The sequence below is a fragment of the Drosophila simulans genome, chromosome X (genome assembly GCF_016746395.2).
Source record: "Drosophila simulans strain w501 chromosome X, Prin_Dsim_3.1, whole genome shotgun sequence".
NCBI lineage: Eukaryota > Metazoa > Arthropoda > Insecta > Diptera > Drosophilidae > Drosophila > Drosophila simulans.
Genome location: NC_052525.2, coordinates 1,332,076 through 1,353,818, shown reverse-complemented (window position 1 = coordinate 1,353,818; position 21,743 = coordinate 1,332,076). Strand labels below are relative to the sequence as shown.

At 51.7% G+C, this 21,743-nt stretch overlaps 3 protein-coding genes across 3 annotated transcripts in view; 2 read left to right on the top strand and 1 right to left on the bottom strand.

The window, feature by feature from the left end:
• LOC6724873 (mucin-5AC) overlaps window positions 1–14,427 on the top strand; it is a 94,583-nt gene extending 80,156 nt beyond the window's left edge. Inside the window, exon 8 of the mRNA XM_039297142.2 lies at window positions 13,656–14,427. Within this exon, the coding sequence (XP_039153076.1) occupies window positions 13,656–13,666 (11 nt within the window). The 3' untranslated portion in view covers window positions 13,667–14,427. The remainder of the gene's footprint in view (window positions 1–13,655) is intronic.
• A 2,536-nt stretch (window positions 14,428–16,963) lies between these two features.
• LOC6739913 (BTB/POZ domain-containing protein KCTD5) lies at window positions 16,964–19,271 on the bottom strand. The gene is made up of 5 exons (XM_002076767.4): window positions 18,641–19,271; window positions 17,889–18,074; window positions 17,767–17,832; window positions 17,518–17,702; window positions 16,964–17,190 (listed from the first exon to the last, which is right to left on the bottom strand). The coding sequence occupies exons 1-5, from the start codon at window positions 18,824–18,826 to the stop codon at window positions 17,178–17,180; spliced, it is 636 nt and encodes a 211-aa protein (XP_002076803.1). The 5' UTR covers window positions 18,827–19,271; the 3' UTR covers window positions 16,964–17,177.
• Window positions 19,272–19,462: 191 nt separating this feature from the next.
• On the top strand, window positions 19,463–20,077 carry LOC6739914. Its single transcript, XM_002076766.3, has 3 exons — window positions 19,463–19,627; window positions 19,697–19,879; window positions 19,935–20,077. The coding sequence occupies exons 1-3, from the start codon at window positions 19,522–19,524 to the stop codon at window positions 19,994–19,996; spliced, it is 351 nt and encodes a 116-aa protein (XP_002076802.2). The 5' UTR covers window positions 19,463–19,521; the 3' UTR covers window positions 19,997–20,077.
• Window positions 20,078–21,743: the final 1,666 nt, after the last annotated feature.

Sequence of the window (21,743 nt, the reverse complement as noted above, 5' to 3'; positions counted from 1 at the left end):
ATTAGATATTAGCTTTAAGTATAGAGTCTTTCAAATCCCCCGCCCTTGACTGGTTAAATACGTATTTGCCACACTTCAAACCCGAATCAGGAGGATATAGGATTAGGACTACCCATTTAAGAAGGACATATATATATACATATATAAATATATACTGTTAAAAATTGGTCCTGGATAATTAAGACTAGTGTTTTCTCCGTGTTACCGAAAATAACATTGAGGAACTGGGGACTTTAGGGAGTCTAGGGACTCGCAGACCGAGCTCCACCGCATCGCATTCTGTGGCATATTCTCAAAAAAAAAAAAAAAAAAAAAACCCATATGAGTGCAGCTTCTGTCCCGCAGGAGTCCAGCTCATTTGCCCTTATCGGCAGACACAGATCTTGGGCAGTAAAACAAAGGCGTTCGTTCCCTTCTGGTTAGTCCAAAGCATGGCTCCCTGTTGGCCAGCGTCCAACGACCATCGTCCAATGTCCCACGTCCCATGTCCCATGTCCAGCTGCGGTGGCTGATCCGGCTCGATGGACCAACGGATTGAAGATATAGAGCTAGCGACCGCTCGACCCCATTTATGGATCATCATAAAATGGCAGAGACAGGGCCTTATGGAAAATAGGCAACAATATATTTATTATTTTCGTGCAATTTCATTTTGGGAAGAGCGCGAAGTATTATTACCAAAAGTCGTCACTGATGCAATCGCCGATGGTAGATGGTCGATAGAGTTGGGTCCATGCCCGGCACTGCCTTCACGTATGGATGGGTAATGACTTTTTTATGGCCATGTCGGAGCAAGGCCAGAAGCCATCGGAGCAGCAGCCGGGCGGGGAAGGAACACACAAAAACACAGCCAAGTATTTTATGACATGTTATTAAAATGCGCCATCGTCAGGAGTGCTGCAGGTGGGTCGCATGTGCCCAGGATTGGGCTCGAAAGGTCGCGGCCACACGATCCTGTGTTATTAGAAGAAATTACTCCTCGGCCGTCGAAGGTATCGGCATTGGCATTGGCATATAGCTATCGGCATCAGTATCAGTCTCAGTATCAGTATCTATCCCCGTCTGCATTTTTATGTATTGCCAAAATGATGTTCTATTACATTTTTATTATGAATAACGGTTATAAAATTGCGCGGCGAAACAAAAGAGCTCAAGAGCCTGAATCCCGAATCCCGAATGCGAAATACCCAGATCCCATAGCCCAGATCCCAGTAGAGAGGAGCCAAAGCAGCAACAGTCGCAAGTCAAGGACTCGCTGGTTGCCGGCTGAGGAGTCCTGCGGCCACATAAAAAAGCCAACACACGAAATGCAAATTGTAAATTACAAATTTGCAATAAAAATTTTTAATAGAATGAAACATTTTGCCTTTATGAGTTTGTCTTTCGGCTGAATTTATCTGCTTTTATGATAACGTTATGTGGGCCACGCCCCCTGCCCCTGCCCCCGCCCCACTGCCACTGCCTCGTCTCTTTGCTCGTCGTCATCATTTTCTCGTATTGTTCTTGTTTGTCGTAACAGTTTTGCATTAACATTAACGTAATTCTCTTTGGCATTATCATAAATACATTTTACGCATATTGCCAAGGAGGCTGCCTCTCAGCGGGCGGGTGTGAGTGGGTGGATAGAACGGAATGGGTGGTTGGGTGGCTGGGTGGTTGGGCGCAAGGCCATTGGGACAAGCATCGGAGGGCTTAGCGCGCACTTTATCGCCCAGCATGCATAGAAAGCCTATCAACGGACACAGAGTCCAGTTCGTAGCTAATGCTGAGCTCCACTATGGGGGTGGGGGTGTTTGGTCGTCGGTCCCTGGTCCCTGGTCCCAGGGTCGCATCAGCCAACCAACCACATGGCGCTGCACTAGTGGCCGGTGGGTGGTGGTGCATTAGTTGGCGCACGAAGCAACCCCCTCCACCGCCGAGGACTCCGCTCCGACTAGGCCATCAGCTCGTGACCAATCACCGCTGGCAGCGGGACTTAGAAGCCTTTCAAATCGTTGCATCCGCACTCGGCAGGCTCGTCGGGACGTGCGAGCGCACTCGGTGCTCGTCGGCTGTCCTGCCAGCTGGGCTTCAGTGGTGCGCTTTGCTTTTTAGCCCCTCTAATCAGGGTGCCGGAGGTGGGTGGGTGTGCTTGGCTGTCCGTCCACACTTGTCCTTCGGTTAGCAAATCGTCCTTGCTGACGCGCCCTCGCTCGCTCGCACTCACACTCGCGCTCCGATGGCTCCTAGCTCGCCTGCCGTCTCGCTCGCCCCCACACGCTCTATTCGCATAGTTGTGCTCGCCATGTGTGTGCGTGGTCGTGCTTTTCCGTCGGCATTTCCACACGCCAGCCACATCCTGGCATCCTGGCATCCTGCGAGCCTCGGCTCTGCTCGGCTCCCGTTCGGCTCGCCTCGGTACGCCACCCAGCTGCCACCCAGCCGCCCCCAGCCTGCCCAGCGACCACCTCCCGCCGCCCCTCGCTTGCTGTTTTGCGCTTGTTTCTGCGTCGGCTCGTAGACGCAGCACCGACCGCAGGCACTTCATGGGCAGCGGGAGCGAACGGGCGGCGGGGCGCGCTGTCCTAGATTTGTTTAAATTATTTTGCGATAGTGTGATTGGCCTGTGCGCCCCAAGCCCCCGCCAACCCGCCAACTTTGGCCGCCAGCCAATGGCAGCCTTGCACATGCTTAGTCGCACTAGAGCTCGGTATCTGTCCGCACCCCTCCCGGTCGCCCCTCGGCCGCCCGGGCCTGACCTAAATGCGTGTCGTTGTTGCCGAATAGTGCATGTCAAAGCACCGCCCCGCCCCCGCTCCGCCGCAACCGAACTATGGTGCTTTGGGCCAGGTTCTGTGGTTGGCCCAAATCGACGCACATGTCTGGGTGTGCTTAGTTTTCGTGATAGGCCATCGGCCGATGGGGCTGGATTTGCATATGTGTGCATATGTGTGGGCGAGCTTAGAAACTACTGGCTGCCGACAGCTAGTCCAATGGGGCATAATGTGGTTCTTAGAAGTCCTGGAAGTCCTGCGATCGGATGATCCTTTCTTCCGTGACACCCACCCTTCCTCAAGATTTTTAGACAGATTTCGTTAACATTTCAGAGACGCTTGTGAGCGCCAGGCATTTAAATTAATTTAAAAATAATCATGAGCAGGAAGTGGGCCACTCGAGAGGTCGGAGGAGCATGTGGGCTTAATTCCCGGGACAAGACAAAAGCTGCGGGGGGAGTACGGGGTTGGGGAACTGGAGGTACTGGAGGTACTGAAGGCACTGGAGCTTGGGAACTCGGCATGTGCGTGTGTGCCAAGGATTTTCAGGGTTAAATTAGCTGACTGCGAGCGTGTGGTTAATTTTTCCCCAGAGCAGAGTGGCGGGGATGGAAGTGTCCTGGATGGGTAGGGAAGAAATGGGATGGATGGATGGATGGATGGGATGCTTTGTCAGAGGAACGTGGCTGCTGATGGGCAACGTGGCTGACGATCTTGCCTGACATCTGAGACGCTGCTCCGGGAACCCGTGGCACATGTAATGAAATATGCTTAAGAAGTGCCCCAGACCCTCTGCCCCGCGTTCCTTTCATTCTATCTGTTTAACTTTTCGCCGGGGTCGGAGTGTTGCCTACGCAGCTGACGGAGCAGCCCCAAGCCCCAAGGACGGGGGAGGTACGTCGGGCTGGGTGGGGCTGCAATGGGCGGTGGCGGTGCGGGGGCGGTGGCGGGAAACAACAAGCATATGAAAAGTTTGTTAAGAATTCTTTTTGTGTATGCGCTAACCCACAGAAAGGCGCACACACACACGCACGCACACACACAATCCTACTAATGCCTCAGCTACATTTGCGGTTTTAACTCTTCGCCATTTCGCCCCCAAACACCCACTCACATATGTCATATGCATAGTTAGTTGGTGGGTCCTGGAGTCCCGAAGTCCCCAAATTATGAGACAGAAAATGCGACTCATTAAAGTCAGCGCCAGCAATCGCCGGAGATGAAGAATGATGGATGTTTCCTGATGGATGCTCGGCTTCCTGGTGAATTGGCCAGGACTTGTCTCAGTTAGCTCCTTTGTGCGCAACGGGGAGTGGAGTGAATAAAAATCGAGTACACAAAGCAAGTAAAACAATTCTGCGGCTCCGCTCCGTTGGACTAAGCCCACGATGGGCTGAGGAATAGGCTGCAGAAGGGGTAGGGTGAAAGGGGGTGGGGTTGTGGGGTTGGGGTTGGGGTGTTTGGATGTGTGTGTGCGACTGTGGGTGTTGCCAGGACACTTGGCAAATGCGTGGTTGTGTGTGTGTGGTGGTTGTGCGAGTGTTCTCCGTTGCCTTGAGGCAAATTAAAAATTTCGGTTCTCGACTTTTTTCTCTATGCTCGCTTTTTACCCGCGCTCCTTGCAACTCTTCCACGATGGTTTCAGCTCCACCTCCACCAGCTCCTCGGCCGGATCCTTGCTTATTTTTTGGGTGCTGGGTGCTCCCCTCGTTTCCTCCTCGGTCGGTCGGTCGGTCGCTGGGAAAAACTTTCTAATAATGTTGTACACAATTTAAATAGAATTTGCTGTGCTCCGCCAGCGGAGGACTCCCCAGTCGGAGGCATCGTGCAAAATACTTGCGGAGGAAGGCGCACAATCAACTTGGCCAAGAATATGGCTGCTCGCAAAGGGGGCTGGGATGTTGGGATATGAACACGCGGTTTCTCATTATGCTAACGAAGTAAAAACTTTACAAGCACATATGAGCGCTGAAAACTCTGGCCGGGAATGGGTGGCAAGTGGAAATGGCAGTGGGAGTGGCGTGGCATGGTGTGTGTGGTGGCAAAAAATTGAAAGAAGACGCAGCAGCCCGAAAACACAACAACAGGCGAGCATATATGTATGTATAACTATCGCAGGCAGCGCAGAAAGTGCAAAAAATAAGACGGCAACAAAATAAGGCGCCACAAACTGCAAAGGCAGGGAAAATTAAAAGAATCGAAAAGAAAAGAGAAGAAAAGGCGGTGACTTAAACCCGAAACCCGAAATAAAATATGCATAATAATATTCACAATAATACATGCATATGCCGCCGACTTGCCAACTTTTCGCTCAGTACCACCCGCCCAGGCCCCTCCCCCCTTCCACTCCCCGCTTCCGCCACTACGCTTAGCGCCTTCGCGGAAAGGGGCGTGGCCATGCGGCAGTGCGTTTGGCTGGCGCTGCCAAGTTGCTAACAAGCTTAGTTCCCCTTGCGCAACTTGCTCATTTCCCACACGGGCACGGGCACACAGGATCCCGGGATCCTTTGAGCCGCTCAAGCAGTGCGAGGAGCACCGTGGAAGTGCTCCAACATTTTTAATTAATTTAGCTGCCCGAATCGCAAAGCCACGGAACCCACATCATACGCCAGAGTTGGATAAGCCACTTTCCAAGGATGTTCTGCGGTAATCAGCTATGCATCAGAGCCATTGCACTAAATCTATCTCGTTTGGTTTCAACCTGGCTAAGTTCGCTCCTAGTCGGTCTATAATTTTCGGATCCCTTCGATATTGCCACAATTTCAATTGGATTTGAAACTGTATCCTGAGTAGCTGTAATAGATTTGATAATGTTTGTGGGCCTTGAAAGAATTGACTTGGAAAAAGGGAGAGAAACGATCGGTAACTTTCTAAGTGAGCTCCGATTTCCGAGGCGAATGTCTTACTTGGCTGTAATAAACTTGCATCCACTGGGTTCCCGAGCGCAAAGTGGTTCCGGCCAGGACGAACGATTCTCCGGGCTAGAGTACAGTTGCGTTCCACTCGACTTTCCGGCACTAAGAACAGGTCTTTGTGATTCCCGAGAACTGTCCCAGAAGTGTGTAATTACTCATAATGCCAAACACCCGGTTGGGCTAACAAAGGACTTTAATTTAATTGCGAGTAAACAAAGGCGCCTCCACAAGGGGAAATGGCAGTTGCAGAAAGCAGTAGGCAGGAGCCCACCGAAGACCCAATTCAGGTGGCCCAGCTGGGGAATAATGGGCACTTGAGGCGGGGGTGGGAGGAGCGGAAGGATAAGAGCCTGATGACAGGATACATTACGGCTGCTGTTCCACAACAAAGAAACTAGATCCTGGAGATCCCCCCGAACGCGGACGAGTGCTTTTCAGAGCAATCCAAAAATATCCCAAAACAGTGCGTCGTCCTGCAGCCTTGGGGCCTTAATCTTCAAGTTCCGCCGTATCGATTGACCGAAAAATGGCATTCTCCAGGAACTGGGTCTGACTTTCCCGGGAATGCGAAGGCGCGGAGGAGGCCCATGGTCTGGGCCAAGTTCCTTCGAACAAAACGAAGCAAAACGAAACCGCAAATGAACTCCTCCCAGAAGTAGCTCAACATCAGCCGGACGACGGCCGTTGGCCTTGAAGTGTCGAAAAGCAACAAACAAAAAGTGTCTGTTGCCAGGAGGCCAGCGCCTCCTCCCCCCCTCACACTCAGTCCACCCGAGGAGGAGGAGTGGCCATGACGGGACTGAGACGAAGGGATCCGATGCACTCATCGCCTTCTTATTTCCTTTCCATCCGCCAACAGGCGCCACCACAGCCTCCTGCCCAGCCACATCAGCAGGGGCACCATACAACTGTTGCGTTGCGTCGTCACTTTTTCCACCTTTAAATTTGGCAACAATTCAATTTTCTGCGGATTCCTGCCTGGAGCTGGTGTGTCGTCCTATGGCGTGGCGTGGCGTGTCACCTGTCCTTGGATGTCCGCCTGCCCACCCACTGGTCACGCGGCCCAGCCATCATCCGATGCCAGCTACGACACTCTTAGAATCCGAAATGACACCAAAGTCGGCCGCAGAATGCGCTCCCCAGCAGGTGGTGGTCAGGGGAGCATGGTGGCCACCAGGGCCACCTTTCAAGCCGCCCATTCCGGCAGGTGGGCGGGGTGACAGCAATTAGCATTAACACAAACGGCTTGACTGCAGTTGGTGAACAAACAAAGCGCTGGGCAGGTCGAGGCGAATGACTTGTATATTGGGCCACTCCAAGCTGCGAGCACCAAGCACCAGGACCTCCTCTTCTCCCGCTTCTCGTGCAGCATGCGGCATGGGGCATGCGGTGCAATTTGCGGCCCAGTGACAACATTGCTCGGCCGAATAGAGAGTGGCCGGTGGCCAGAGCACCGGTCAGGGACCGGGACTCCGGACATGGACACGGACATGGCCCAGGACAGGACCGAACCTAACCGGACCGGACAAGATGAGAAGAGGGAGCGGGAGCGGTAGGCATCAGCAGCACCTCGCCGTAGATGCAGGCAGTGGGGTGCTCGCTCGCAAGTCAAACAACGCAGAGAAATGAATTATAAAACAACATGCCAACAAAAAGCAGGCCCCTCTGAACCTGAGCCCCTCGCCTTCGGGATGTGGGATGCGGGATGCGAAATGCGGAATGGGGGGGCATGGAGCCGTTAGCAAAGCCGGACGACTGCGGCGCGGAGCTGGGGCATTCCTGGGGTGGGGCCGCATGCAATTTTTATTTTATTTAAATGTAATTATCTGCTTGAACACAAAAAAATGCTCATCACGATGAGCAGCATCGCCGGGCAACATCCACAACAGAAACAGCAACAACAACAGCAGCAGCACATGGGGTAAAACATCCAACACAAACACACTGACACCCACACACTCGCACGGGCAAAAAAATCCATTAAAATTGTGCAGGAAATATAATCAGAAAACAAAAGAAGCGAGCAAAAAAATAGAGGGAAAATCGCCAGCACACAAAAAGGAGGAGTAACAAAAACATCACACATGCAGATGCCCAGAAAGTAAGGCGGAATAAAAAGGAAATGGTAACGCACCCAACCGCCCACTGCAAAAAGTAAGTCTGTCGGTGGGTAGCGAGGTGGTACGGGTGGCACTGCACACTGGACACTGGACACTGGATCCTCTCGGGACGCATCGCCCACCCCTCACCTCCCGGCGGAGGCATCTCCGGAGCAGCAGGCGTGGCCTTTTTGTGCTCATTTACCACGCACTTTGGGCAACGGCAACTGCAACAGCAACTGCAACTGCAACTGCAGCGGCAGCGGCAACGAGGCTATGCCTACGCCTATCGACCAGCGACCAGGATGCAGACCACTACCAGGACGAGCATGCCACCAATGACGTGTTGCCTTTTCGATTTATTTTTCGACAGGCGCTGCCCGCTCCCCTCACCTGCCGCCTATATACCCACGGCACACACTCACACGCACACACACACTTAGCCACCTCGTATGTACTGCCATGAGCACCAGTGTGTGCGTGTGCGCCTCCCTTTTTTTTCTGCATCGCAGTTTTCGTTTACTTTTTGGCGGCCGAAAAATGTTCAAAAATAAAACGAGCGCCCGCATTACGTGCGACACCCGGGCACCCCACCCATTAACCATCAACGACCACAACCCACCGCCCACCGCCCACCGCCCATCGCTCACCGCCCGCCCCACCTCCCCCTACTTTCGGCCCATTCAGTGCAGGCCAACTGGCCCCAGCGCCTGCGAGGAGGAGGCTCAGGTTCCGGCGAACAACAACAGCAGCGCCATCGGCTCGCCAGTTTATCGATGTCTTTAATGCGAAGCGGGGATCGGGATGTGGCACAAAGCGTGATTATGGATCGCGGATGAGCAGTGCAACCCTGCTGGGATGCTACTCTATAGTACACCATAGACGAATGCACCACAGAAACCACTTGACCACTTCAAATGTAACTTAGATAAACACCTTCATAGCGTGAAGGTTCCGCTAAGCGATTTAAGAAGGCGAACTAAGTCAGGATTAAACCGTGCACAGTCCACGGATATGGCTTCTGTGCTGAGCCCGGGGCGAATTCCGTTTTGGGACCGAGATGAGCAAGCGGCGGAGTGGAAAGGAGCGGCACTTTGAGGCTGTTGTGCAATAATTAAAATCATGTTAGATGCTTTGTGGCTGCGCATGCAATTCCGCAGCTGCACGCTTGTGTGCCAGGCGACTGCTGACAGGCGACAAGCTCAAAGCGATGCCATGCCACCCAGCCCCACCAGTTCCACCAGTCCCATCCCTTCTGGATTCCGCATTCAGCACACCAAATTCGGACGCTGATGTCCGCTCCGCAGCTGAGCCTCCGCTGCATGTTGCTTGCTGCATGCAGCATGCTGCATGCTGCAGCTGGAGATTAAAACACGACTTTGATGCACTGATGGCGTCTTTGATTTTAGTCGCTGTCGTCGCTGTTGCCTTTCATCTTTTTGTGGCTTCACTCCGGGACACTGGGCCCGGAGCTTCCTGGTGATTAAAAACCGTTTGGCGGACGGACGTTTGCCCGTCCGTGGATTGGGCATAGTTTCCAAGTACAGTTGCCGCTCCACAGTTCTATGCGGGATTGGGGGCGACGCTCACTGACCCCTGGCCAGAGCTAGCACACAGTCCTGAAATCGCTGAAATCATTTTCAGCGCCATAAAAACTTTTGCATTAAAATGCCAAACAACCGCCGTCACCTTATCTAAAACGAGCTGCCGCGAGGTTGGTGGTGCGGTGGTTTGTCGGTTGGGTGGCGTGGATTTGAAATCGCCAAATACAATGGTAGCACTCGGGGTGGAGGAGTTTGGTTCCAGGTGGTAACCCTTTAATTCTGATCCTTTTTTTTTTTGGACAGTTTTTTATTTAATGTGCGCATTTCCCACATGTCGACGATTGTGGTGGCGTCGACGCCGGCTGAAAGTGGAAAGCGGGATGGGCACCAGGATGTGGATGAGGCACTGCAGTCGGCGCCAGCGTCCACGTCAGCTCCGCTGGAGTGGAGTAGAGTAGAGTGGAGTGGTGTGGAGTGGACCAACTTTTTATCGATCTGCCGCATAGTAATGAGGGGGAGATGGGTCGCCAAATACGCCTAGAGTGGTTGCCCCCGCGTCAAATGATTGCTCCTGGCCACGAGTGGGTGATGGGTAGGGGGTGGGTTTTCGTCAGGTGGGGGATGCACTAGGCAAGCGTTGGAAAAAGCACGAAAAAAGCAAAACAAAAGCGAACCCAAAGCCCAAGTGATTAATTCAGTATGCGGAATATTCATATGTGCACCGCCCACCGCCCACTGACCGCCGACCCCCCTCAGCACCCCCTTCCCCGCAATCTGCGTTTACGAGCCAAGTCATGTAATGAGCAGAAATTTCCAGCCCAAAACTCGAAACCAGAAAAAGGGTCCCAAAAAAGTGGCGTTATAAACGCGGGGCGGTCGGGCTGGCGGGCTAGCTTTCCAGGGTCGGTGAAAAATGAAGGGACGCGAAGCGCCAAGACCCACGTACTCCCCTCCTCCTCGCCCATCCTCCGCCAACTCGACCGCAGCCACTTTCTAATTAAGCGTGCTTAGTTGTCGCGGGTTACGCGGGCTGTGCGGCAAGGCGGCAAGGCGGTGGCTTGGTCAACGGATGGTGAGTGCGGAAAAGGGGTTGGGGGGAGGGGGGGTCCGGACCCCCGGAAGGGTCAGGGCGCTGGTCAGCCAAACATGTCAGCTACAGACGTTGGTGGTGTGCACACGCATGTCTAAAATATCTAAATCGCCATTCGCGTTTATCTCTCGTTGTGTGTGCTGCATGTAAGCGCGGTGAGAGGGGAGTGGTGATGGGGCTGGGGGCAGTATACGGTGTACATACTATTAGGTACGCCTGTACATACAGTATAGGCGTGGGTGGGGGTAGATAGCGATGCCAGGGGGCTGAGGGTGCGAACCCTTTTTGTTTTGACTGAATGATGTTGGCAAAAAAAGTTTCTAATGAAAACTCCCCGAAAAAAAGGGACGAAACGCTCGCACAAAGAGTCCCCACTTACACAGACGCATTCCCGTCCAAAGGGTTGACTGACTAGGGAGAGGATGGGCAGGGGAGGGGCGGTCCCCTCATTACACAACGCAAATATCGTGTACACATATGCACGTACAAACGGTATGTATGCGAATATGAATATGCAAATAGAGCTCTGTCTCTGCGGGTGTATGCCTAAGCAGCAGCAGACAAGACGAACGGGGCCGGGGGTAAAGAACCCCTAACTGCAGCCGCTTGCATCCCTTAAAGACCTTGCACACACACACATAAGTCTTGACATAACCCCCAGCTGAGATCCCCCCGAACCCCCACTTACGATTATCACATTGCTATCGGTCGCGCCTAGGCCTCCTGTCTTTGCAATTTGTGTAGTTCAAGTGCAGTTGAGCAAAGCACCCATCCCACACCCACACCCACACCAGCGCCCAAGAGCGACACATGTACAAGTGCAGGAACACAACGGGAACAGGAGCCAGGACAAGCACGGCGAGAGCAGGAAGAAAAGGAGCAGAGGACAAAGCCGAAGGACGAAACAAAAGACGCCTCCCCACTCCTCTGGCTCACTTCATTTCACTTTTCATACTCGCACACCCGCAATCTGAGACAAGTTTGCCTGGCAGTCGCCAGGCTCGACCGGCGAGCACCACCCATCGTCCTGGAGGCTGCTTCAATAGCGTCTCAAACTTTTCGTTTCGTTTGGCCCTCCCACTCCGCTCCGCTTTGCTTTTTTGTGGATCGACAAGTAATTCAGCCGTGCAGTTTGACCCCATACCGCTGGAGTCGCCCTGTGCTACTGCACCCGGACTTGTTTGTGTGCTGCGACATTCATTAGCCTGTTGTGCAGACATGCCACATGCCCCCTCCATCATTTCCACCCCAATCCCAAGCGGTCTGTGCAAATTACTTAGGGATATGAGTTTTCTTTCGCTTGCTTTCTTTTCTGCCCGGCTGAAGCTTCTGCCTAGTTTTAGTCATGAGTCTGAATGTGAATCTGAATATGAATGTGCAGTATGTACAGTATCCTGGGCTTGGGAGTGAATCACTCATCATGGCGAGGCTGAGAGCACCCACTACCAACTGACAAATCTGAGAATGGGATATATGAGTGTATTAGAAAGTACAGTATGTACAGTCAATAAGAAACTGTAATCCAACTCTTCTAGGTGTCCTTTTGCAATATTTTCGTATTTTAATTTCCTAAACTACGAAGGGAAATATTGGGGTTTACATTTCCCTTTATATACAAGTCTATTTACGTATTTATGGATTGTTCAACTCCACTGCGATTCTCGGGGGAATGCCCATGGCAAATCCCATCCTGCGACCGTGGAAACATGGCTTTATGGCCGCTCAAGTGGGATCGCAAATAAGTGTCAGACATGTGAAGGGGCCTCCTAATCCGGCTGCCCAATTTGCAGGCTCCTTGGCGAGGCGTCAATCGCTTCGTTGTTCCTAGGAAAGTGAAACTTCCACACACAAACTCAACACGCTGCTGTGGGGTTAAGAGGGGTTGGCGGGGTACGGTGGCGAATGGGAGGGTTGGGCAGGCGAGTGTGTGCGTCATTGCTGCAAGGGGGTGCTTAGGCGTTGCAGCTTTTCCGGCTGCAAAATGGGGTTAAATTGCACAGAAATCACGCGTCGTGCATGCCCCACACCTGCACCCTCCCCATCCCCCGCTACCACTGGAACTCCAACTCCCAATCCGAATCCCTTCGCCCCCGCTGCAGCAGCATCATCACACATACATACAGAGCCCAATGTCGCTTTGTTTGGGAGCACTTAACACGACGATGACGACATGCACTTGAGCCTCACAAAGGACTGCCCCATTCCCCCCGACGGGGGCAGCATTGCACAGTTAGATGCACTAGACAGGCACGAGACAAAACGAAAGCGAGGCGAGACGCATTCTAACCCTTTGGCGCACATTCCACCCCCAGCTGAATCGGTGGAGGGGTTGCATTAGAGTGCCGACTGCGCCGCCTGATGCCTGTGCAACCTCTGCAGCTGAGACGCTCGTCTCTTGTCACGTCACGTTAATGTAGCATCCTCTGCTGGCCGCAGCTTTAGTGTTGCACCCCTAGAAGCAGCAGCGCCCCACACCCACGTCCACGCCCACTCACTGCCCGCCCCCGTCAGGTGTAAAAAGGGGGAACTGCGATGCAACTGGGGGATGAGCCACAGGGCGCAGGGGTACAGAGGCTGCAACGAAAGTGAAACGGTGGTGGCTCCCGCCAGGAATGTCTACACGCGCTCTGGGGCGGCTTAAGTCGAAGCTGGCTGTGCTGGATGTGCTGGCTGTGTGCACTTTCCTGCACTATTCAAAAGTGAACTGAGTGGCGTGGCGGCCGTCTGGGGTGCCGTGCCGAATGGGTTGAAGGACGTATGCGAGGCGACACGTCTGCCCCACAAGGGGTTGGCATGCTGGCATGCTATCAGGCTAGCATAGCATGTTGGCAAGGTCGGGATGGGTGCACTGCACTGGGAAGATGCAAAGATGGCGATGCTACTGCCACTGCCACCGCCACCGCCACCGCCATTGTCGATTTCGATGTCGTGGAGAATGGTAACGGGAAGTCGATGGGTGGGTGAGGGTCGGGCTCTGTCAATGGAAATGGAAAGCAGCCTCAAGACGCGCGGATCCGAGGAAACTCGAGGAAAGGAAAGTGAAAGCCCAGCTCCCGTTGCCCATAAAACCGAATGAAATTTCGCTTAGGCGCGTTGCGTTTCTTGCGAGAATCGCTTTACGAGGCCTCCGCGGTGCCAAAACTTTGCTCCAACATAGAACACTGACAGAAAGTACTGAGCTTCTAGTGATTTGTATTCATTTTATAGTTAATTTGCCTTGTTTTAAAACTTCTCCGTATTTGCTTTGCTTTCAGATGGCGTGTGAAAGGCGATTGTTTCCAGTGATCGGCTAGGGACGAACCAGGCGGAATGAACTTGAAATGAAAGCCAGAAACGCACTAATGTTCTTCAACGACTGGACCGGCAAATACCAAGTTCGCTGATACAGTACCCCCACCCCAGCCCTCTTCCGCCCACTGTGGCGGTCTCATGTGCGCGGCGACAAAGTTTTTATTCCTTTGTTTAGAATAAGCATAAATGCGCACGTGTTCCACCCGCTTTAGTGTACGACAGATTGGGAGGGACGGTGGCAAGGACGGTGACGGAGGCGGAGGCAGGACCCGTTAAATTTTAATGCGCCCGTATCGATATGCGAGCATGGTCCGCGCCAGCGTAATCTATAAAAGCGAAAATCGCGTGTCACCATCGTGGGATTCCTGTTCCTCCAACGTTGCCTGCGAAGTCTCGATAAGCCAATTGGCATCTGGTGGTTAGTTGTCGGGCCAGGAGTGGCGCTGCATCGTCACACCCGCTTACAGACTGCTCCCAGCCCATGGGAGCTCGCCTATGAATATCCCATGAGCTCACGCACTTCAGCATCTGCGCGCACTTTGCATAAATTCGCAATGTCGCAACTTCTAATCAATACCGCCGAATGTGGGCGCAGAGCTCAGTGAGGAGTCCACTCGGAGGTTGTGGAATCGGCCCAATCGAAGCAAAAAACCATATAATTGTTAATTACTGGATAATATTGAGTTTTTCTTTTTACTGGATTTTTCGAATTTAGTAATAAACGTATGAAATGAACTTTTTCTTGTTTGAATTTGAATATGCGTTAAACGGCAACAAAATTAATTAAAAAGTGTGGCATACTTCTGGGCATTCGATCGTCATATGGTTCATGTATCGTCTAACAGGTGGCGCTCCACACTTCATTGCATGCAAAATTTTGTGTAGCATACTTTTGGGGGCTGTTGAATCTCTTAGCCACCTGCTGACATTTCTGTTCGCCTGGTACCTCGACTGGATATTTTACTCAATTTGGCCGAGAAAACTGGCCACGGCCGTCTTCAAAATTGCATGTTTCCTGATTCTAGACACTAGGCCAACAGAATCCGTAGCAAATGCCAGCTAGCTGATCAAAGGAGCAATATCAGCTGATCACTTCCATGTTGCCCCCTCCATATGCACCTTCCAATGCGTCTATCCACCAATAGGAAACTAGATCAATCGAACAAAACCGTTAGTTTGGGGATAACTGCAAGCTAGAGATGAGCAAACGCGTTGATTTTTTGTACGTGTCACGAATTAGGCACGAAGTTTCAGCTAGTTCGCATGTATTTATTTAACCGTGCTGAAAAAAAATGTGCACGCCCCCATCTCTAAGCAGCAGCAGAACAGACTAATCAGCGCTGGTTCCTTGAAGCACTTTTATTAGCTTCGAATTTGTCCAAGACTTAGGATTCTGGGCCACCAGTTTCCTCGTGGCGGCCAACAGGATACCAGCAGGAAAAATCTTAATACATAATTGCCCGGGGGAAGTGCACATTAATAACATAGATATACAATTATAATATAAAAGCTCAAGCAAAAAATTTGAGAAGTGTCCTTGCTGAAGTTTGGTTCGTTGCTTCGCACTTCCCAAGCTTTGTTCATTTTAGCGAGCTTTGGGTTGTGCGTCCTTGATAATCCCGGGAGTATGGCTCACCACCACCACGAATCCTGAGACGACTGATTGCCTTACTGCTTCTGTAAAATCCTTAACCAGTTCCCGCACTTCAGCTTTTTCGGTGGGCTTTAAAGCACAAAGCGCATTTACAGGACGAAGCTGCTTGGGGATGTTTTTTAGAAAAGGGTTCCAAGTTTATTCATATATATTCATATTATGTGAGGGAGCAGCATCCAGGATCCGATCCAGCTCCAGCTCCAGCGGCAGCTGGGTTCTGGGCGGGACTGACCATCCGCGGCTGCAGAATACAGGATACAGGATACAGGGTACAAGGTACGGGGTACAGGCTGTTTAAAGTGGGTGTGAGTACATCCTTATAGAGTTACAGTAGGGGTTAGGCTATCGTATTATTGTTAGAGTTAAGAGTTATCTGTACTTGTCGCCGTGTCTGTACTAACTTGCAGTGGCCTTTCTCTGTATTGCTAAGTGCCGGACACTGCGTCCGGCGTAATCGGGCGCTGCGGTTCTACTACTTGCTAGTGTAAAGGTTCTTCGTCAAAATAATCCTCGTAAGCATAAGTTATACTCTATATAATCTGCACCAGCCGTGCTCGTAAAATAAGTCAAAATGGATACAAAATGGGTACGAGTAGGTGGCGACGTTCTGGATCATCTTCAATTTTCGCTTGTTTTCTTTTTCGTGTATAAATTAGTAACTATTTAAAATTATATACATTCATGTAGTACTTATCATATTATAGATATCATGCCTGTCTGTACAAAACGTCGCCGGATAGGTTTTCATTTTCGTTAATCATTTTTTTTTTCACACATGTATATCCTCACTATAATGTATTCGCATGTATGTATTTTCTTTGAGTGCAAGTTCACATAAATTCAGTCGTGATTCAATTGATTTCCTAAAGTTGATCTTCGCCTTGCTGGTTTTCTAAAATAAAGCTCAAGGTAGTAAAACCGGGCCTACACAAAACGGACCACGCGCACGCTCCTCCTACCGCTCATTAGTTCAAGAGTACAGCAAGCAGAACTACGGAGCAGAACTCTGCGGCTCTAGAAATTCCGGGGGACTCGGATTTCGGGTGCAGAGGGCCTGGTATTGGTATCGGACACGTAAATGCAGCTCGAACCTAGTGCGGTACTGTATGTTAGTTGGGTGCTTAACCAAGGGAATCGCGACTGCTCCAGCGAAGTGTCCGCTGCGTCGTCAGGGTCGTTATTGTAAGCACGATAAAAACTACTAAGACTAACCCTACAAACTCCCGCTAAATGTGTATATACCTAGCTTATTGAGTGTCCCAGTAGCCCAGCGACTCGGAAGGATCCTCTGTTAAATGTCTGGCTAACTGACTGACTGACTGGCTGGCTGGCTGGCTGGTTAGCGCGTGCCACTTGAAGCGAAGCTGAAGCTCAAAGCTGAGTCTAATTCAGCCGCCTGGCTATTGGGCGCAACGAAGCAGGGCTGGTTTCTTCTTGCTCGTACAGTCGGGTCTATCTGGTTTACTACAAGTTGAACACATGCACGCCCGCACACACTTCGTACAGTGCGCAAAACGGCCACAAGGGCGAGAATCGAATCGCAGTGGTACCTGTTAACTTTGTCTTGAATGCAAATGAAGCGTAGTCTCCCTGCGGGCTCTGCTTTGGTGATTCCGGCTGATCTTGGTGGGTGATCTGTGCCTGTGGTTGAGTCTGATCAGATCGCGTGTGGTTTGTGGTGGGTGATGTGGCTGTGGCTCGGGCTTCCTTGGCTGCATCAAATTGGTGTTGGGTCGGTGTGGCTGATTGTGTTACTGATTGGGAATGAGTTGTATGTTGATGAAGTTCGGTATTTCAATTTTCAAGGGTTGTGTGTGAATATATAGCGCGATTAAATTCCAAGACTGTAATTAAACAGAGATAAAAAGAGCGTAAGTCACAGGCAGGGAAGGCAATGTACTACAGTCATTGATTATACGAAACTTCTATGTACATATACGGAATACATTTAATATATTGTGCGTTGCTGGCGTAGCGCAGCGGAGCAGTTCCACTCTTAATTCCGATTTGACATTAAGTACATGCGTATATGCATGTCGGCCTTCGATATGCTGTCAAATTCTCGGCTCCAATAGCTATTGGCCACCTAAGACAGCACAAAACGGGCGCCAGCTGAGAAACACCGAAAAAGAGCGAGAGGGCGTGTTGTCGCTGCTCTGCAATTGGCTTACATTCGCGATCCCTTCTGTTGCAGGACCTTGGCCCGGTCGTTGAGCTCCAACTCCCGCCCGGCCGTTGTGCCACACTCTTTGGAGACCACGCACAGGAACTCATTGTTTTCGAAGGGACCGTAGTTCGTGTACTGCATGCTGATGAGCTGCTCGAACCTCCAGCCATCCGACAGCGTTGAGATCATCTGCAAAATAGGAAGTAATGATCGGGTAAGATTTGTAGTGCGCTCCGTTAGATCAACTACTCACCTGGGTTAGTTCCTGCTCGCGGCACTGCAGCACACGATAAACGCGTTTTTTGTCCGCTTGGGGTCGCTGAAAAATGACAGGGATTAGCAGGGAAATGGCTGCGAAGAGAGGGTGTGGCTTACCTGATCCCTGTGCAGGATGCACTCCTTCAGCAGCGCTATCAGCTGCGTCACGTTGTAGAACTCTGCCTCCTCCAGGACGCCTTCCTCGGAGACTCCATCGAGCACAAGCTTGCCGTGGCGCAGGTAATTGAGCACGGGTGCAAAATATTTGGGGTCTCTGTCGATCAGGTAGGCTCCTGTCTCGTCCTGCAACCGAATTACTGATTAGTATTGTACGTTTCTGGATGGGCACGCGGGTTGCAATGCTATTTAAGCTTCGACGGCGGTAAGAGGGGTCAGGGACTGTTTATTTATACAAAAACCGAATGGTCAGAGCGAATGTGCCTCTGTGCCCCTGGCACTGCTATTTCGCGCTGCTTGGGGGGCCACCGAAATGTTTGTTTGTCGATTCGCCGTGTTCATGTTATAAGTAATGATGATTATTTGGTCTGCCCATTTTCGAGGGGGTTGGCTGACCTTCTGGGCGCAACACTGCAAACTAGCACACTCGGCTGCAGCTGCAGTTAATGTAGGGCGCTCTCTCGCGCTCTCTGGGCTTGGGCTCTTGGCTGCTTGTTTGTGCCTCTTAGTTCCTGGCCCATGGCCCCTGGCCCCCGTCTCTTTGGCCGAATCGGCGGCACCCCCGATGCTGCATGACCTGCATTGGGTTATTTGCGCACTTTTTGGATACTTGTGATGTTACTTATGGACTGACTTGCCACTGAATTTACTGGGGAGCTGCAATTAGCGCATATGGCGTGCGGAACACTCACCCGATCCGATATCAAGTCGCAGTCCTCCTGAATCAGACGGGAGAGGAACGAATTTGGGTCACGGGAGAGCGTCGTCTTGGTGGTGAGGAAGTAGGTGCCGCCCACGTTCAGCTTGACCCACTGGTCGGTGCCCTGTTTTTTCAGCACGTTGGGGCTCTTGCGCGAGTTTATGAACACCGTGCTCATGGTGGTGGTGCCGCTGCTGCGGTTCGGGTGCTCCGCTGGGTTGGTGCTCCTTTGCTGCTCCTGCTCCCACTCCTGTCCTACTCCTGCTCCTGCTCCTACTCTTATTGTCCGCGTGATTCCCTTGCTTGCTGGCGACGACAGCCTCAGCTCATGCTTTTCTTCTTCGCTTGCGTCTTTGTTGCGTTGCTGCGCCTTGTGGCCTGGCCTTCGACTGCGTCTTGCTCTTGCACTCTTGCACTCTGGCACTGCCTCTTTTTGCTTGGGGTACTTCACTTGGTCACGCTGACTACGCTGATTTCGCTGCTTCTCGTCTTTTTTTAGTTAACTTGGACTAATTAATTAATTCATTAATAAACAAGACCGTTATCGATAGCATGCGTCTGCCGATGTCTAAGCTCATCGGGCGTGCGGCACTTCGATAACGAACTCCTTATTTCACGTGTCTATCGGGCTCTTTCTGACGTTTGCTGTCCAAATATCGAACGGCGGTGGGTGTCATTGCTATGCCGGTGGATATCCTCGCTAGGTCGGTGTCTGTGTTCGCTAAAAATAAATTGTGCATGGACTATCGATGATCGCTGCAGACGTGCGATACTTTCAGTGGCCGCCCATGGTGAGCTTCTCAAATTCAAATTTAAACTTTTGCTTGGCCGAGAGACCAGTTTGTGTGTGGCATTTGGACCATCATCATCACTATGACCGATCTTCTGCCACGCTTGCTGGTTCTGCTGCTGGTCTGGGCCTGCGTCTCCGCCTCTCCGATGTTGTACAAGCTGAATCCTGAAGAGAAGTACGAGGCAGGTGGGTTCTTGATGAGATGAGATGAGTTGGTTACCGTGCCATCAACTATTATTTCGCCCTTTTGCGCAGACCTGGTGCCCGTCTCCTCCACCGTGATTCCGCTGACAGTGCTGGAGGTGAGCTACGGGGCAGGCGGGAAGCCCAGCGAGGAGTACAAAGCAGCCTACCTCCGCAAGCTACGCAAACAGGTGCTCCAGCGGACAGAGAAGGGCGAGGACGTGGGCGAGGATGGCGAGGATGTCCTGATCACAGGTGGGTTCCCTCCAGCTATGCACCCGATCCTCCACTGATTTCTATACAATCGCAGTGAAGACGCAGAATCTGGAGAAGGCCAAAGTCAAGGCCGTTCGAGCCACGCAGGCGGACTGAAGTGTAGAAACTTGGCGCTGGTTTTCGTGCTGATGTCATGGCGAACTTGGCATAAAAAACAACTAACCGAATCGCCGCAAATCTTGTTTTGACTTGGGCCTAATTGGGCGCGTGTGGGCGTGTTGGATGACGCAGCTCCGTTGCGGCACACGTATGTATGTAGGCGCAAAGAGGCGAAAGCTAATACGGAGTCGCAGAGTTGACAGGAAGCTGCTTGGAGCGGAAGGATGTCTGCTGTCAACGAAATCGAATCAAATATAATGAGCTTGGGCGAGGAAGCTCCCCATTCGATTGGGATAACGATGATAACGATGTTGAGATAACCTCCACAGCTGCTCAGGGACATTAGAAGCAGTCTTGAGTAATTTCTCCCTTGGTCAGAGGCTGAAAAATCTGAGCAGCACAAAGGAAAGCGAGGCTTTAGGAGGCCAACGAAGGCGTTGGGGATGTCTACTGGCGTGTGCGTGCTTTTGAGGCCAGTTAGTCAATTCCCCCGCCCGCTGCGCTCCACTTCCCTTCTCCACTGCCCCTTTAGGGCTCAGGTGAGACCTTCCTGCTAGGCTGCCTGTCCAAACAGAAGCTGACAGGCACATCGGACTGCTCTCTTTCTTGCTGCTATCTTTGAGCCCCTCCTGCTTTGTGCAGAGCCGTCAATGTAGCTGTCATGGGCAAGTCACAAGTTGCATGGCCACTGAGGAACGTGTCACCACCGGGAGGCATCAACCGTGCACCCACCTGCACATGCACACCCACCCACCTGAGCAGCGAACCCTACTGGCCCAGAGCGCCGTGGCTGATTAAGCGGACAGAAATGCTGATGGCAGCCAACTATTTTCGCTATTTGTGCACTTGCCTCCGGCACGTACTTAATTTGAATACAAAGCACGGGGTGGTGGGTGTTTTGCGGGTCGGGAGGGATTGAAGTCTGTCATGTTTGTGGCAAGTGTATGCGGATTTAACCGGAGCACTACCCCCGAGGCAGTCAAGGAAAGAGAAGGCAAGGGAAGGGAAGTCGGAGGCAGCGCTGAAGAAGTGTAAACTACACGTAAATGATGTTGTCACTATTCCGCCCTCCATCCCCCCACTTCACTTGACCCGGCTCTTCAAACTGATTTCTATCGTCGATATTACCGGTGTTGCCGCTGGTGGTAGTGATTGCCGTTCGATCTGCACATTTTATGCTCCACTTACCGCAACGCAGCGCTATGATGAACCAATTAATAGCTGGGCCTATTCAATACCAAGTGCTGATATCGCGCATACGCCCACGCGCCCATTCAGATGTGTGTCGCTCGAAAAGATGTTGATGTTGATGCTGGTGATGGTGATGGTGGGGATGGTGGTGATGGTGGTGATGATGATGCCGATGATGACGATGGTGCTCCAGTGGAACACTGGTTTTTGTTGCCGCTGATTGTTGTCAGCGACAGATGCCATCAAATCGAATGTCAAATCGAATGACGTGTGAAGTAATCGTTGGCGCGGTGCCTCTTTTAATTTGTGGCGAAGAGAACACTCCTGACAGGCGATGCGAGTGGGGGTGGAGGATAATCCCTTCGAAACCTGTTTGCGAATAATACGAAAGAATCAGAGAGAGTCAAAGTTAAGGAACATTTAATAATGGGGATTGCTAGAAATACACCCAGCTTTGGCGTAGACTCATCTATGTTTTGAAAGCAAACCAAATTTTAATAAAGGCTGGCAGGAGTTTAAAAGCCAATCAAAAAGTAAACTAAGTGCAACATCG

Bases quoted from the DNA above. Each gene is read 5' to 3' on its own strand.
- LOC6739914 (XM_002076766.3), top strand. From the start codon at position 19,522: ATGACCGATCTTCTGCCACGCTTGCTGGTTCTGCTGCTGGTCTGGGCC. The intron at 19,628-19,696 runs GTGGGTTCTTGA...CCTTTTGCGCAG, and splicing joins TGAAGAGAAGTACGAGGCAG to ACCTGGTGCCCGTCTCCTCC. The intron at 19,880-19,934 runs GTGGGTTCCCTC...ATACAATCGCAG, and splicing joins CGAGGATGTCCTGATCACAG to TGAAGACGCAGAATCTGGAG.
- LOC6739913 (XM_002076767.4), bottom strand. From the start codon at position 18,826: ATGAGCACGGTGTTCATAAACTCGCGCAAGAGCCCCAACGTGCTGAAA. The intron at 18,075-18,640 runs GTGAGTGTTCCG...ATTCGGTTGCAG, and splicing joins GCGACTTGATATCGGATCGG to GACGAGACAGGAGCCTACCT. The intron at 17,703-17,766 runs GTGAGTAGTTGA...CCTATTTTGCAG, and splicing joins GCGAGCAGGAACTAACCCAG to ATGATCTCAACGCTGTCGGA.